The following is a 13,564-nucleotide window of genomic DNA, read 5'->3' on the forward strand; positions in this document are numbered from 1 at the left end:
AGGCTATAGTATAAAAATTCTCAAGATCTACAGCAGATATCAAGATCCAGGAGTTAGTGTGAGGCAGTAACCCTTTACTATATGATGGAGTGCGAGCACCATCTGGTGGCTATAAAATTGGATTTTCTGGACATTAAATTCAACTATCTTTTCAATTTGATATGGACTAAAAAACTTTTTTTTTAAGAAGACTCCGACTTCCATGGCTTTCCATGGCAATATCATTTGTCTTCTTGTATTGTGTTTGTATATTTTCCGTGTTACAGCAAAATACAGTTCAAGAGACGGATCCTTTGACAGCTCCACTGTAAATTAGGGTTATTCGTCAAAGTAACATCATTTCGGTAACGTTAGCTACTTTAAATATTTACATAGCTCACTACTTTCGTTGTTTTAAACCAGTTGTCAGTTTCAAGAATACTGATAAAATAGCATTAAGTCTGCTCTAATCCGCATTCTCATCATCACTGTTATTGACTAAAAATAGCAACGTGTTCTTTCAGAGAAAGTTATTTCTGCCTTACTAAATTAGCCTGAGCGTTTGTCTCAATATAGTAGGAGCATCAGTTTCCCTCTTTAACATCCAGCTCGGTTTTAAATGAAGCTCACGTCGGGAGGGGGGCGTCGCCATTTTGTTTGTTTTAGTGAAACTGTACAGTGGGAGGAAGGTGAGAAAGGTAGCCTAGATACGGTTGCTAAATACGGAAAGCTACGATAGCACCGTTCCGCGTAAGTACTTTCGGCGAAAACAGAAATAAAAATACGTTTAACTGCATGCACTGGTATCAAACCCATTCGATTTCGTCATGCAACTTGCTAGAAAATTCCATTCTTCCTCTCTACAACAGCGGCAAATGACAGACGCTGTGTAACATCACTTCTTCATGCTATCATTTAAAATGTCTTATTTAGCGCTTAAATGACTTATGTGGAGAAAGCGTTCAGCGTCTTTGCGCATGCAAAGCGCGAGGAAAATCAGCACATGGCGCGCGCCGCAGATTCCTGGCAGATGTTGATCTGATCTCTCGACAGCAGACCGTTAGCTTTTTAGCTGAAGCCTTTCAAAACGTACATCATTTCTGTTACATTATTAACAGTCATTAAAGTATAATTCATTTCATATAGTATTACATATTCTAATATAACCCCATTACGAGCTTAATAATAAAAGCGCAGGGGTTCGCTCACACTGCATGGTCACAGTCATGAGACAAGTGTGCGCATCACACAGGCCCCGCCATCACTTACAGTCACACACCCATCTGTGTAATGAGGGGTTCTTTTGAAAAACGTTAACATCTAAATAATAATTTTAATAGAAAATAATTTTTTAAAAGTGCGTGCATTTCTACATGAGTAAAGTTTTTGCTTTAAACATTCAAGCAGTCCGTCTGTAAATTCTTAAAATGTTATGGCAGGCTATAATTTATTTCACCAAATAAAACTGCTAAATTGTCTTACTAAACATTCAACAGCCAACAATGCAAGAAAACACTTAAATAAAACATAGCAGTGTCCAAGTTCATGAATGAATTGTCACAATTCAACACACATAACACACATATAACCCGGATTAATAAATACCATACTATTTTATGACTAAATGCATAGTAATGTAAATCCAAATACAGAAAGGTCTAGAGTTACTTCATTTAAAGGTGCTACAACAAAATAAACATGGATAAAGGAAATTACAATGGACACCCTTAGAAACTGAATGTTGGATGTGTTTTATTATTAAAAAAAATAAACTATTAAATTATATTTTTAGATTTCTGTGGAATAAACAATTTAAAAGACGTGAGTGACACTATTACCTGCATAAAAAAGCATAAAAAAAGTTTTTTAAAGAAATCTCCTGTAGCAGTTGGACTTACAAAATCCTGCAACAAACTTAAACAAACAGCAAATTTTTCATACCACCACAGACCCACAACATTGAAATAATTCAAGGACATTAAACTATGCATGGCTTGGTTAAAGGTTTTTTACGCATATTAAGCTGATATAGAGTAAAGTGGTTTGACATAAAAATAATAATTGTTTATTAATTAAAAATATATATACATACAGTATGTATGTATATACATAACACCATTGCCATTTTATTCTGCAGGTTCAGCGTCCCCCACCACCTCAGTGTGAGAAGGTGCAGGGACGATGTTCTACGCCCACTTTGTCCTCAGCAAACGTGGGCCGCTGGCCAAAATCTGGTTGGCGGCCCACTGGGATAAGAAGCTGACCAAAGCACACGTGTTTGAGTGCAATCTGGAGAGCAGTGTAGAGAGCATCATCTCTCCAAAGGTTAATAGATTCTATTGAAATCATGCTGTTTTTATCATTTTTAAATGCCATGACAGAGCTTAAAATGCTTTGCAGACCTGTTTAGAGTAATAGTGCTGTTCATTTTGTAATTCAGAAACCCTATATTTCAAATTTGAGGTTTGACTAGTTATGTTTATGTCCACAAATGATCGTTTATGTATAAATGTACCCTGAGCATTGAAGTCCGATTCACATATTTGTTTACATTTTACTATCCAAATGAGAAAATAGGCTGATTTAGACATTCACATGCTTATTTTTTTCCTGTGATTCAGATTATTTCAGGTCTACACTGCTATTATTTTGGTAATATTGAGATACTTTTTATATATATTTAATTTTAGTTTTAATTCATGTATTTTCTGTTTTAATTTTAATTAAAGTTTTGTTAATTTTGTTGTCGTTTCTCTTTTAAATGTCTATATTTTTATTAATTTCTAATTAGTTATTTTAGTACAGTTATTTGAAAATCTGGAATCTGAGGGTGCAAAAAAATCAAAATACTGAGAAAATCGCCTTTAAAGTTGTCCAAATGAAGTTCTTAGCAATGCATATAACTAATCAAAAGTTAAGTTTTGCTATATTTACTGTAGGAAATTAAAAAATATCTTCATGGAACATGATCTTTACTCAATATCCTAATGATTTTTGCCTTTTCTTGATTTTTTTTCTTTTAAGGCTTTTCTTTCTATTTGACACATCAATCTGATCATGATCAGAATATCTATGGGCATGTAAACATAGCTACTTTATATTATGTTTAGATCAAACCATGAAAATCTCTTCAATCACCTTATTTTAGGCATAAATCCAAAAATGCATTTTTAAAGATTGCATTAGAAATTCTTTCTGAACTGGCTTTCAGATTGACATCATGACTGAGCAGCTCTATTGCGGCTCCTTTTATTTGGAGTATTTGCTTAATTTGATAGGTAAAAATGGCTCTCCGTACGTCTGGTCACTTACTCCTGGGCGTAGTGAGGATCTACCACAGAAAAGCCAAGTACCTGCTGGCAGACTGCAATGAGGCTTTTATTAAGATTAAAATGGCTTTTCGCCCAGGTGAGTTGTGGTTGGCCTACATAAGAAGTTGGACTTGTTGTAGCGCAAGAGATAAGACATTATGGACTGTTTGACACAGGTGTGGTCGACCTGCCTGAGGAGAACCGTGAAGCTGCCTACAACGCCATCACTTTACCCGAAGAATTTCACGACTTCGATCAGCCTCTTCCGGACCTGGAGTATGTTCAGCTTTAACTTCGAGATCTCAGAGGCTAGATGTATAAATGTTGTTAGACTTGCACACAGTTAGTGTTGACCCTTCTTTGTGTTGTGGATTGCAGTGACATTGACGTTGCTCAACAGTTCACCCTGAATCAGTCGCGTGTGGAGGAGATCACCATGCGAGAAGAAGTGGGAAACCTCAATCTACTGCAGGAGAATGACTTTGGTATGGGATGTACAGTACACATCCTCTTTATGTTTTTAACATATATTGCCTTGTGCACTCACATCGCATTGTCCTCATACAGTAGATAATTTATACCCTACACATCTTCCTCATCAGCTGATTTCGGGATGGATGACCGAGAGATGATGAGAGAGGAAGGTGCATTTGAAGTGGACATCATCCATGGGGCATCTGCGTCTAACCTGCTGCTGGAGTCCGAGTCAAGTAGCGGACAGATTGCTGACAAGACCAATCACCTAGAGTACGACCAGTACAAGGATGACTTTGGAGACAACCCTATGGAGAGCACAGAGGGAGGCATGCTGGGTAAGAGTGACATCCGCATGCACCTTAGAAGTTAAAGATGGTTTACAAGCATCTTGAGACTGAGCTGGCTACTTCCTGTTCCTACAGTGGACAAGCTGCTCAGTAACGAGGATGGAGGTGGTATTTTCGATGACCCTCCAGCCATAACTGAGGGTGTGATGATGCCCCAAGAACACGGTGGAGATGATGATGATGATTTTGACAACCTTTCTCGTAAGAATGCATATAACATCATGTTTTGTATGTATTATATATTTGGTGCAATGCATAATAATGAAACATTTTGCATTTTGTTCAATAGCAGCAGGAGGTCCAGACAGTCCTGATTCTGGTCCTGTGGAGCAGCTGCCCACCATGACAGACCAGACTGAACAGACCACCCTAGTCCATAATGAAGAGGAGGCTTTTGCCTTGGAGCCCATCGACATTACAGGTCAGCCAGAACAGAGAAATAGTAGTAATAATAGTGCAGTTATACGGTTACAGTTGGCCAGTTTACAGGACTGTCACTTGAACTATCACTATCTCTTATGGTCACTGATTGCAAAGTTTCTACTTTAAATATGTGACCAAGGTAATATAATCTAGTATATATTTATAAATTTTATAATTATTAATTATATATAAATTACTAATAATAAACAATTCGAATTATTGTTAATTAATTATATTTAAAATGATAAACGAGTGACCATGCTATTGTTTTCCAACAAATGTTGATGAATTTCTAGCTGTTATGGCATAGTTCATTTTATATTATTATAGGCAAATAATTTTAAACTATTATTGCACAGTATCCTACATATATATATATATATATATATATATATATATATATATATATATATATATATATATATATATATATATATATATATATATATATAATTTGTTGTTTATTTAATTTTGTTTTGTCCTCTTTTTGTTTATAAAGCTGTTTCTGACATGCATCTTTTGTTGATTAAATAAACATTTACATAATGAATGCAAATTTGAATTAAAAAATAAACCTTTTTAATTTATTCATTAATTTATTTAGCAAATAAATTTTTTTTTATAGTGTCATAATCTGTGATAACGTTAGAGGAAAATTGGCAGGACAGATATAAATCTGAAAAAAAAAATGTTTTGTTGAGCCCTGATATTCTACATTCAAAAACTTCCAAATAAAAAAAGAAAATTTTGCCGTTCCATCTTGTATGTATTTCTTAGTTCTGCAGAACAAAAGAAATATAAAAAAAAATGTAATAACCAAACAGTTTCAGTTCTCATTGACCTCCATTGTATTCGCTGGTCCATTTCAGTGGACGTCAGTTGAAACTTATTAGTTACCAACAAAATAACTGTTTAGACATTTCTTCAGAATATTTTCTATTGTGTTCCACAGAAGAAAGAAAGTCATACAGGTTTAGAATGATTTTAGGGTGAGTAAATAATGACATCATTTTTATTTTCAGCTAAACTTTCCCTTTTTGCCAGTGCAACTAAACATCTCTTGTAAACAAAATCTAATTTTAGTTTTATTGTCATCAAACCATACTCTATTATATTATTAGTGAAAGAAACCAAAGCAAAAAGGAAGAGGAAGCTGATTGTGGACAGTGTGAAGGAGCTGGACAGTAAGACCATCCGTGCCCAGCTGAGCGACTACTCTGACATTGTCACCACTCTGGATCTGGCTCCCCCTACCAAGAAACTGATGATGTGGAAGGAAACAGGAGGAGTGGAGAAGCTCTTCTCTCTGCCAGCTCAGCCCCTCTGGAACAGCAGACTGCTCAAGGTCAGGACAGATCTCTGGAACAAGCTGTGAGACATTAATACAGGCTTTAGTGCAACAAAATACTAAGTGGCCTTGGATATGGCTGTTTTTGGCCCTATTTTACTCATACTTATGCACAGAAATCTAATAAACAACTTATTTGGACAGTTTTTTGTAGTCTTGCCATTAAACACTGCTGTTTCCAATTGAATTGCTACACAAGTTTATTAGAAATCTTCTCTAGTATCATCTGTCCTAAGATCTGTCCTGTCTCTGTGCAGATGTTTACACGCTGCTTGACCCCCTTGGTGCCAGATGAACTGAGAAAGAGGAGAAAGGGTGGAGAAGCAGACAGCTTAGATGAGTTCCTCAAAGACCTGGAGAACCCTGAGGTGCCACGAGAAGAGGCCCTGTCTCAGCAAAGAGACATCATTGGTAAGAGAGGCTGACTCATGTGCCTAAGTACTATTTATATCACAAGGTGCATGATAAAAATTTGAGGATTTTTAACAATACTTCACTAGTTTGTCACGAATGCCTATTTGTTGGCTTTTTGTAGACCAGACCATCCTGGAGGAGCCCAGTGTCCTGCAGGCTTCAGCCATGGAGGGCAGTCGCACGACCCTTGATGAATCAGTCATGCCTCCTCCATCTGGACCCCGTGGACAAAAGCGCAAAGCTCAGGACACAGAGCCTGCCTTACCTGTGAGATTTGAAATGACAGATTTTTTTGTGTGAGTTTTGGACCCCGCTGTTTGTGCTTTTCTAATTCTGAGCTCTGGTTGTTTTCTCATAGATGCTGGAGGATGATCGTTCCTCCATTGTGTCCACACAGCATGTGAACATGCAGCAGGTGGACCTTCCACTTGAGGAACCGGGCAACATCTCACAGCTCATCCCTGAATTCGACCTGTTAGGAGAGAAGAGCAAAGAGAAGAAGGATGATGAGGAGGAGGAGGAGGTGAGGAGGCTTTAACAACCACAAATTAGGATCAAGGAGCTAAATGAGAATAACTTTTCAGCATTAAGCATCATAATAGTATAGCTGTATATGCCTTACTTAATTTTAAATGCCCAGTTTTTGATTTGTAATTGATCTATTATTTTAATTTATCATATGAGGCATGTGACTAGCTGAGCACTGGTTGCACTTGATTCCCTTCAGATCAAGTACCTCAGTTAATACTGAATCTGTGTTTAAAAGGAGGAGGAAGGTCAAAGCGGAGACCAGGATCAGGAGGAGAGAAGGTGGAACAAGAGGACGCAGCAGATGCTGCACGGTTTACAGGTTTGAACATAGACTTCATATCTCTATAAATGAGGTCTCTCATGGCATATTCAGTTTAACCATAAAATGGTTTTCTATCCATAAATACCTTACTCTTACTTCCCACAGAGAGTCATTGCTAAGACTGGAGCAGAATCGATCAGCTTGCTGGATCTGTGCAGAAACAACAACAAGAAACAAGCAGCTGCTAAGTTCTACAGCTTCCTCGTGCTAAAGAAGCAGCAGGCAGTGGAGCTCAGGCAGGACGAGCCCTACAGTGACATCATCGCCACCCCTGGCCCCAGATTTCACATTATATAGACTTTCTAATGGTCAACACTGGCAGATTTTATTCTTTTTAATAGTTTTGTTTGTATATAATGTGTTATATATTTTTGTGCATGTGCATTGTCATGCATACTACATGTGCGCTCAGTCTCACGTCAAAAACAAAAAGTGCTGCTTTTAACAGTTTTTCAATACAAGCATGCACATTGGACAAAAAATGGTACTGAACTGTTCTGACTTTGTTGATGTTTAAAATATAATGCTTTGTTCTCAAACTTACAGAAACGCTTATCTTCGAAAACAGAAAATGAAAGTACAAAATTGCGATCATTGAAGTGAAATTGTACAGCTGCTGCCACTCCATTAGTTTGTTGTGCTCACTTTGAATGGCTTTGAGCCTTCAGTTTGTTCTCTTTAATCACGTTTTCAGATGCATCTGTTTCATCATTTAATGGTTCCTGTTGTTTTGCATGCTTTGGATTACATGTTGACATGCAACGTACAAGTCTATGTTCATCAAAGTTTTTTTTTTAGTTTAAACATAAAAGAGTAACATTTTAGCTGCTCCAAAGATCAAAAAAGAAAAAAAATTCATAGTTTTTGTAAAAAAAAAAAATCTATATATTTAATGAAGTATTGACCCACAGCGTGTTGTTTTTGTTTCATTTTATTTTTTTACAAACCTACTACAGTAACAACACAATTTCCTTAAATTCTCCCTGAGCTTCAGTGTTGTGACCATTTACTTAAAAGCAGCTTTAGTTTTGTTTGTCAGCCAGACAAGCATATGTCATTAAAATAAATGCTATGTACTGTGATATACATTTGTTAAAATAATGCTGTGCCTTTTGTTTTAAAGAAAATTTTTGTAATTGTGAAAGCACTTTTTAAAATGTCCATAGGTCTTTGATTTTCTCGATGTTACCTGTGACTCTGTTTTGTATATCACAATAATTAAACACTATCTGTTATAGTGCAGTATTTAAATGCCTTGCAATCTGCTTGTTTTATTCAAATTGGAATAAAAACAACTGAAATTAATGTACTTACACAGTACATTATTTTCCTTTAGCCCTGACTTGATACAGTCGTGTTATGTACTTTATTTGTAATAAAAAAATAATGAATAAATCCCTTTGTCCCTTGGCTGAATTGATTATGCTATTATTCATCCGTGCGTTAGGGGGCACTGAGACCCAGTGCATCACCAACGAAGAAGACTGGAAACAGCACGCGAACAACTGGCATTCGTATATATGAGGACGTTTATATGCTAAAACCGATAACAGGTAATAGCATATTTTTAAAAGATGTCAACTCATGTCTAGGATATATATAGTAACGCTGGTATACAAACTGAATCTTTTCTTTCTTTTGCGACTTTGTATAGAACAGAAGATTTAATCATGTTACTGCTGTAATGACATTTAATGGAGTCAATACTCTGTCACATTAAGTTTGTATAGAAATGTATATTAGTTACTAAATCAAAATAATGTATTTTCACAATAACACATAATAAGAATTAACGTCATAACATAACGCACTGTTGTTGTCTATAATTCCAGCCAGAGTCGTCATGCTCGTTTGTCAGCGGTGTGTGAGTTTGTTGCTCTCGAGGCCTTTATCTTCAGCTCTCCAGCCGTCGACACGCGCTCTGCATCAGCTCTCACATCTCCCACTGCAGCAGCACAGCACCAGACACACACTCCCACAGAGACACAGCAGACAGACGTGGAGACACTTCACGGACCACCAAGCTGCTTCGCCAGGTGTCTATAATCAGATTGATCTTGCGCAGAAAGAGGTTGTGCCATTAAATTCTGACGTGCACCGAATAGGTAAGTAAAAGGATGTATTAGATCTACTTGCTTGTGAATCCCTGATTGGATTGTCATGCTCATCGTTTGTCTTGTTTTCTGTAGATTTGGATGCAGCTTTGCATCCTTCACCGCTTCAGGAAATCAGCGAGGAGGAAGCAGTCCAGATCCAAGTACCTTCTGTCCTTCCAACAGAATCTTCCACGCTCAGACCTTATGTGGATAAATCAGAAACCCTCAGCAAACTGGTTCAGCTTGGTGTGTCTCATATCTTAAGTAAGTAATGTTGAATTATTCTGGATTTGTCTAATCTTTTGGTCATTTTCCAGGTGTCAACCTGTGGAAACTAGAACAGAGACCCAATGTGGGTTCCATGCTGGTTAGACTTGACTTCCATGCCGATGTCGCACCCAAACTACTCTTCCTCAAAGATCTGGGCGTTGAAGAGTCTAAACTGGGCCAACTGCTCACCAAGAACCCCTTCATCCTCACAGAAAACCTGGACAACCTTGAAGCTAGGTCAGAAAGAATTTGATCCTTGACTTAGCATTGAAACTTCTCTCGGGCTGCTTCACAGGGATCATGTTGATAATATGACAAATTTATTTTAAAGCTTACCTTATTTCTTTGGTCTGTTCATTTTAAGGGTGTCCTACTTGAAATCAAAGAAGTTCAGTAAGCAGTCTGTGGCTGCTATGGTGACCAAAGCTCCATACCTGCTTAACTTCAGTGTTGAGAGGCTCGACAACCGCCTTGGATTTTTTCAGAAGCAGTTGGGACTCAGTGCTGAGAAGGTAAAGGGGAATTACATGTTTATGCATATTTTACTCTATAATGAAGTGGCTTTTGTCTACATTTACCATGAGTGTTGTTGTCATGATTTTTGCTTTAGACTCGAGATGTTGTGACTCGCCTACCAAAACTATTGTGTGGCAGTTTAGAGCCAATTAAAGAGAATCTAAAGGTCTGAAACTTTGCTGATTTGATTTTTTCTTTATAATATATATATTTTATCAAATATGACAGGAATTAAATAATTTCTCTCATCCAGGTTTGTGAACTGGAGTTTGGATTTCGTGGAAATGAAATCCAGCATATAGTGACCACAGTTCCTAAAGTCCTAATAGCCAATAAAAGAAAACTCACCCAAATATTTGACTTCGTTCACAACACCATGGATATTCCTCACTCACTTATTGCAAAGTTCCCACAGGTACATATTTAGATCTTTCATAATGGTTTGGTTCGAAGCCCAGTGAATGGAAATGTAGTTTAGAGTTTATTTATAAATATAGAGTTGTGATTGTATGTACAGGTAGAATAATATAACTGAGGCAGTTTGCATAGTATTTCTCTTCTGTCGGATAAGAGAAATAACTGGTTTAATCTTAAATCTAAATTATCCATGCAGTGTAATTTGTGAATTGACTTTTTATTTTTTTGACTTTCTCAAAGGTCCTTAATGCCAAATTTCTTCGCATCCGGGAGCGACACCTGTTTCTAGAGTACTTAGGCCGGGCTCAGTACCAACCATCTCAACCCAGCTACATCTCCTTGGATCGCGTAGTGTTCCTGCCTGATGATGTTTTCTGCTCAGAAGTAGCATTAGCCACTCTTGAAGACTTTGAACGATTTCAGAAGACGTTGTAGATGTACAGAATAAATGGAATTATGTTTAATATCTGGGTTGTATAAACATGGTCTTATAAATAAACATTGAAAAGTTAAATCGGCTATAGTACTAGTCCATCTTTTATCTTGTGATGATATACTCCATTTTTATAGGAGGCTGAAAATGGCCTTTGGTGTACTTGTGTAAGTCACGTTATACAGGTCTAGATCTAAAACCAAATTTACCACATGTATGTTAAGCAAAAAACTTTAAGTTCAGACTTTTTACCCATTCATTATTTTTTCATTTTTTTGTGAATGTTAAGTTATTAATCTCGGATCAAATACACATAGGAAGTAACTTTAGCTTAATTTGGGTCTGTCCTGTCAGACCTTAGTACTTTTTTAACCTCTGTGATCATCTTAAAGAGAGGAAGATAATATCCTCCACACTTCACATACTTGAGGTGAAGCAGAATATGTTTTTAAATATTAAATCGTCCTTGTATAAAAACATGGGGAAATAAATCTGAGAGCAAGGAATCCAGCTCTTCACACGATCACTTAAAGGCGAAAAAAAAAAAATTCAAACCTTGTGCGTATTCTAGACTAGTTGTACAAGTTTTTGTTGACTGATATTGACACTCGTTTACAATTTTCTCGCTAAAATTGTACATTGTTACTTATAAGCAGTGTCAGTGAAGATTATGTGTGTATTTAAATATGTAACGTGTGAAGAAAATAAAGAAAACGTCATTATTCCCATTTCTTTTATACGTCGGGTTAAATAATGTATTTATCTATAAAAAACCCTGGGGTGTTAGACATTTTAATACAAAAGTGTTTAAAATGTAATTTCTATCATGTGGTGGAAAGAGGTCTCAAAAAATGTAAAAACAATTATAAAGTCAATGGGGGTGGGGATGCAGTTCAAGAAAAATTACGAAAAACTTTAAATCTTTCTAAAAAAAAAAAAAAAAAAAAATAGTGACAGCCGATGACCCCACCGGTCACATCACCGGACGAGACGTCACGTATCCCATAGTCCTGTGCGTCTTCCCAGTGTACAGAAATGGCGTCGAGAGCACCAGGTAAAATGTAGTCTTTTGTGTGAGCGTTCTGAAAAATTCCAAACGTATGAATTTGTTGCCATCATCTTAAAGAGTTATTTTACCACGTGCCTGATTCCTGTGTTATTCGAATGATTGTTGACGAGGATGTTAGTTTTGTCATTTAAAGCACTGATGTCCTCTACTGTGTGTCCCCGTCTGTCTCCACCGGGCTTTGACGTTACGTTACCAGCCAAAATATGACTATGTTCTGATTCCATTCCCACGAAACTGGCTATTTATGTCCTAATTATTGTAAACGATGCATTAGGAAGATTAAGATGCTCCGTGATTCAATATTTGATGGTTAACTGAATCTTATGTCAGCGGTGACATCATGTTCCTCAGCGAGTTTTCTGCTATAATACCCCAATAATCACCTGTCTGTCACAAGCTCCAGATCCTTTAACAACACAACACGGTTAAGTCAGTTTGACTTAGGTTGTGGGTTCGAGTCTCACTGCTGTGTGTGTGCACTTTGGATGGGTTAAATTCAGAGCACCACTTCTGAGAATGGGTCACCATACTTGGCTGTATGCTATTACACTTTACCCATAACTTATCTCTAATTCTAGTTATGTATATTCTTGTCCCTGTACAGCAGCAACCAGCAGGCTCCTGGTGGGCTTCAGGAAGTGGTACTACAATGCATGCGGTTTCAACAAACTTGGTAAGCAGTGCTTTCTCTTTACCATGCAGACAAAGCATTATTTAGAACTTGTGACCTTCATGGACTGATATTAACATTGAAAACAAATGTACCAATTTCTGTGTCATTACATGGCATATAGGCTTGATGCGGGATGATACAATCAACGAGGACAGTGATGTGAAAGAAGCAATTCGTCGGCTTCCAGAACAAGTTTACAATGACAGAATGTTCCGTCTCAAGAGAGCTCTGGATCTTTCAATGAAACAACAGATTCTTCCCAAGGACCAGTGGACTAAATATGAGGAGGTGAGAAAGCATGTTAGCGTAATGTATTCTAATTTTAGCTGCTTTTTCTTTGTGAAAATTGCCTAAATATTTTTGACCCAAAGATTTTTAGATAGTGTTCCAATTTTTTTTACGACATGTGTATTTTATTAATGAGAATTTCATATGCTAAGTGATCAATTGACTGAAAAATGTTTCCCATGTTTTGTCATGAAGTGCAAACATAGACTGTAGGAAAAACATGCATCCCACTCTTCTTCGTGTAATAAAAGTGAATAGAGACAGACACTGAGTGTCTTGAATGAAAAATTTGTGTATGCACATTTTTATGTATATAATTTTATTCACCGTGGTTTTGGAAAATACATCAGATATTATTTATAGGGGTTAACATATTTGTTTGTTAATGTACATCTATTTAACCACCTGCTTCAAATGTTTTTCACAATTAATATTGTTCTTTGTAGGATGTGTTTTACCTTGAGCCCTATCTGGAGGAGGTTATCCATGAAAGGAAGGAAAAAGAGGAGTGGGCAAAGAAGTAGGATGAGTGTGAAGAGACTGAAGCTCCTCTTTGGTGTGATGTCTGGTGTCTTGTATTTAAGAGAAAATGTATTATGTGATGAGTCCCTATACCTATTAAAATTTCCTTTCTGACAACTCTTCACATG

The 13,564-nt window shown here is 36.9% G+C and overlaps 3 protein-coding genes across 5 annotated transcripts; all 3 read left to right on the forward strand.

Moving 5' to 3' along the window:
* Window positions 1-591: 591 nt before the first annotated feature.
* Window positions 592-8,461, forward strand: rad21b (RAD21 cohesin complex component b). Of its 2 annotated transcripts, none has more exons than XM_026288604.1 (14): window positions 592-729; window positions 2,117-2,304; window positions 3,258-3,387; window positions 3,467-3,566; window positions 3,669-3,775; window positions 3,893-4,102; window positions 4,190-4,315; window positions 4,404-4,535; window positions 5,659-5,882; window positions 6,143-6,296; window positions 6,421-6,566; window positions 6,658-6,822; window positions 7,066-7,149; window positions 7,258-8,461. In XM_026288604.1, exons 2-14 carry the CDS (start codon window positions 2,161-2,163, stop codon window positions 7,447-7,449), a joined length of 1,914 nt encoding a protein of 637 aa, XP_026144389.1. In that variant the 5' UTR covers window positions 592-729; window positions 2,117-2,160; the 3' UTR covers window positions 7,450-8,461. The 2 variants fall into 2 exon arrangements, with proteins under 2 accessions (XP_026144389.1, XP_026144390.1); XM_026288605.1 differs by having other exon boundaries at window positions 4,407-4,535.
* A 134-nt stretch (window positions 8,462-8,595) lies between these two features.
* On the forward strand, window positions 8,596-10,965 carry mterf3 (mitochondrial transcription termination factor 3). Of its 2 annotated transcripts, none has more exons than XM_026288607.1 (8): window positions 8,596-8,705; window positions 8,985-9,257; window positions 9,342-9,494; window positions 9,566-9,755; window positions 9,883-10,030; window positions 10,129-10,200; window positions 10,288-10,449; window positions 10,692-10,965. In XM_026288607.1, exons 1-8 carry the CDS (start codon window positions 8,687-8,689, stop codon window positions 10,884-10,886), a joined length of 1,212 nt encoding a protein of 403 aa, XP_026144392.1. In that variant the 5' UTR covers window positions 8,596-8,686; the 3' UTR covers window positions 10,887-10,965. The 2 variants fall into 2 exon arrangements, with proteins under 2 accessions (XP_026144392.1, XP_026144393.1); XM_026288608.1 differs by having other exon boundaries at window positions 8,680-8,763.
* Window positions 10,966-11,848: 883 nt separating this feature from the next.
* uqcrb (ubiquinol-cytochrome c reductase binding protein) lies at window positions 11,849-13,558 on the forward strand. Its single transcript, XM_026288612.1, has 4 exons — window positions 11,849-11,938; window positions 12,558-12,626; window positions 12,748-12,914; window positions 13,361-13,558. Exons 1-4 carry the CDS (start codon window positions 11,920-11,922, stop codon window positions 13,436-13,438), a joined length of 333 nt encoding a protein of 110 aa, XP_026144397.1. The 5' UTR covers window positions 11,849-11,919; the 3' UTR covers window positions 13,439-13,558.
* Window positions 13,559-13,564: the final 6 nt, after the last annotated feature.

Source organism: Carassius auratus, chromosome 19 (assembly GCF_003368295.1).
Source record: "Carassius auratus strain Wakin chromosome 19, ASM336829v1, whole genome shotgun sequence".
NCBI classification, from domain to species: Eukaryota; Metazoa; Chordata; class Actinopteri; order Cypriniformes; family Cyprinidae; genus Carassius; species Carassius auratus.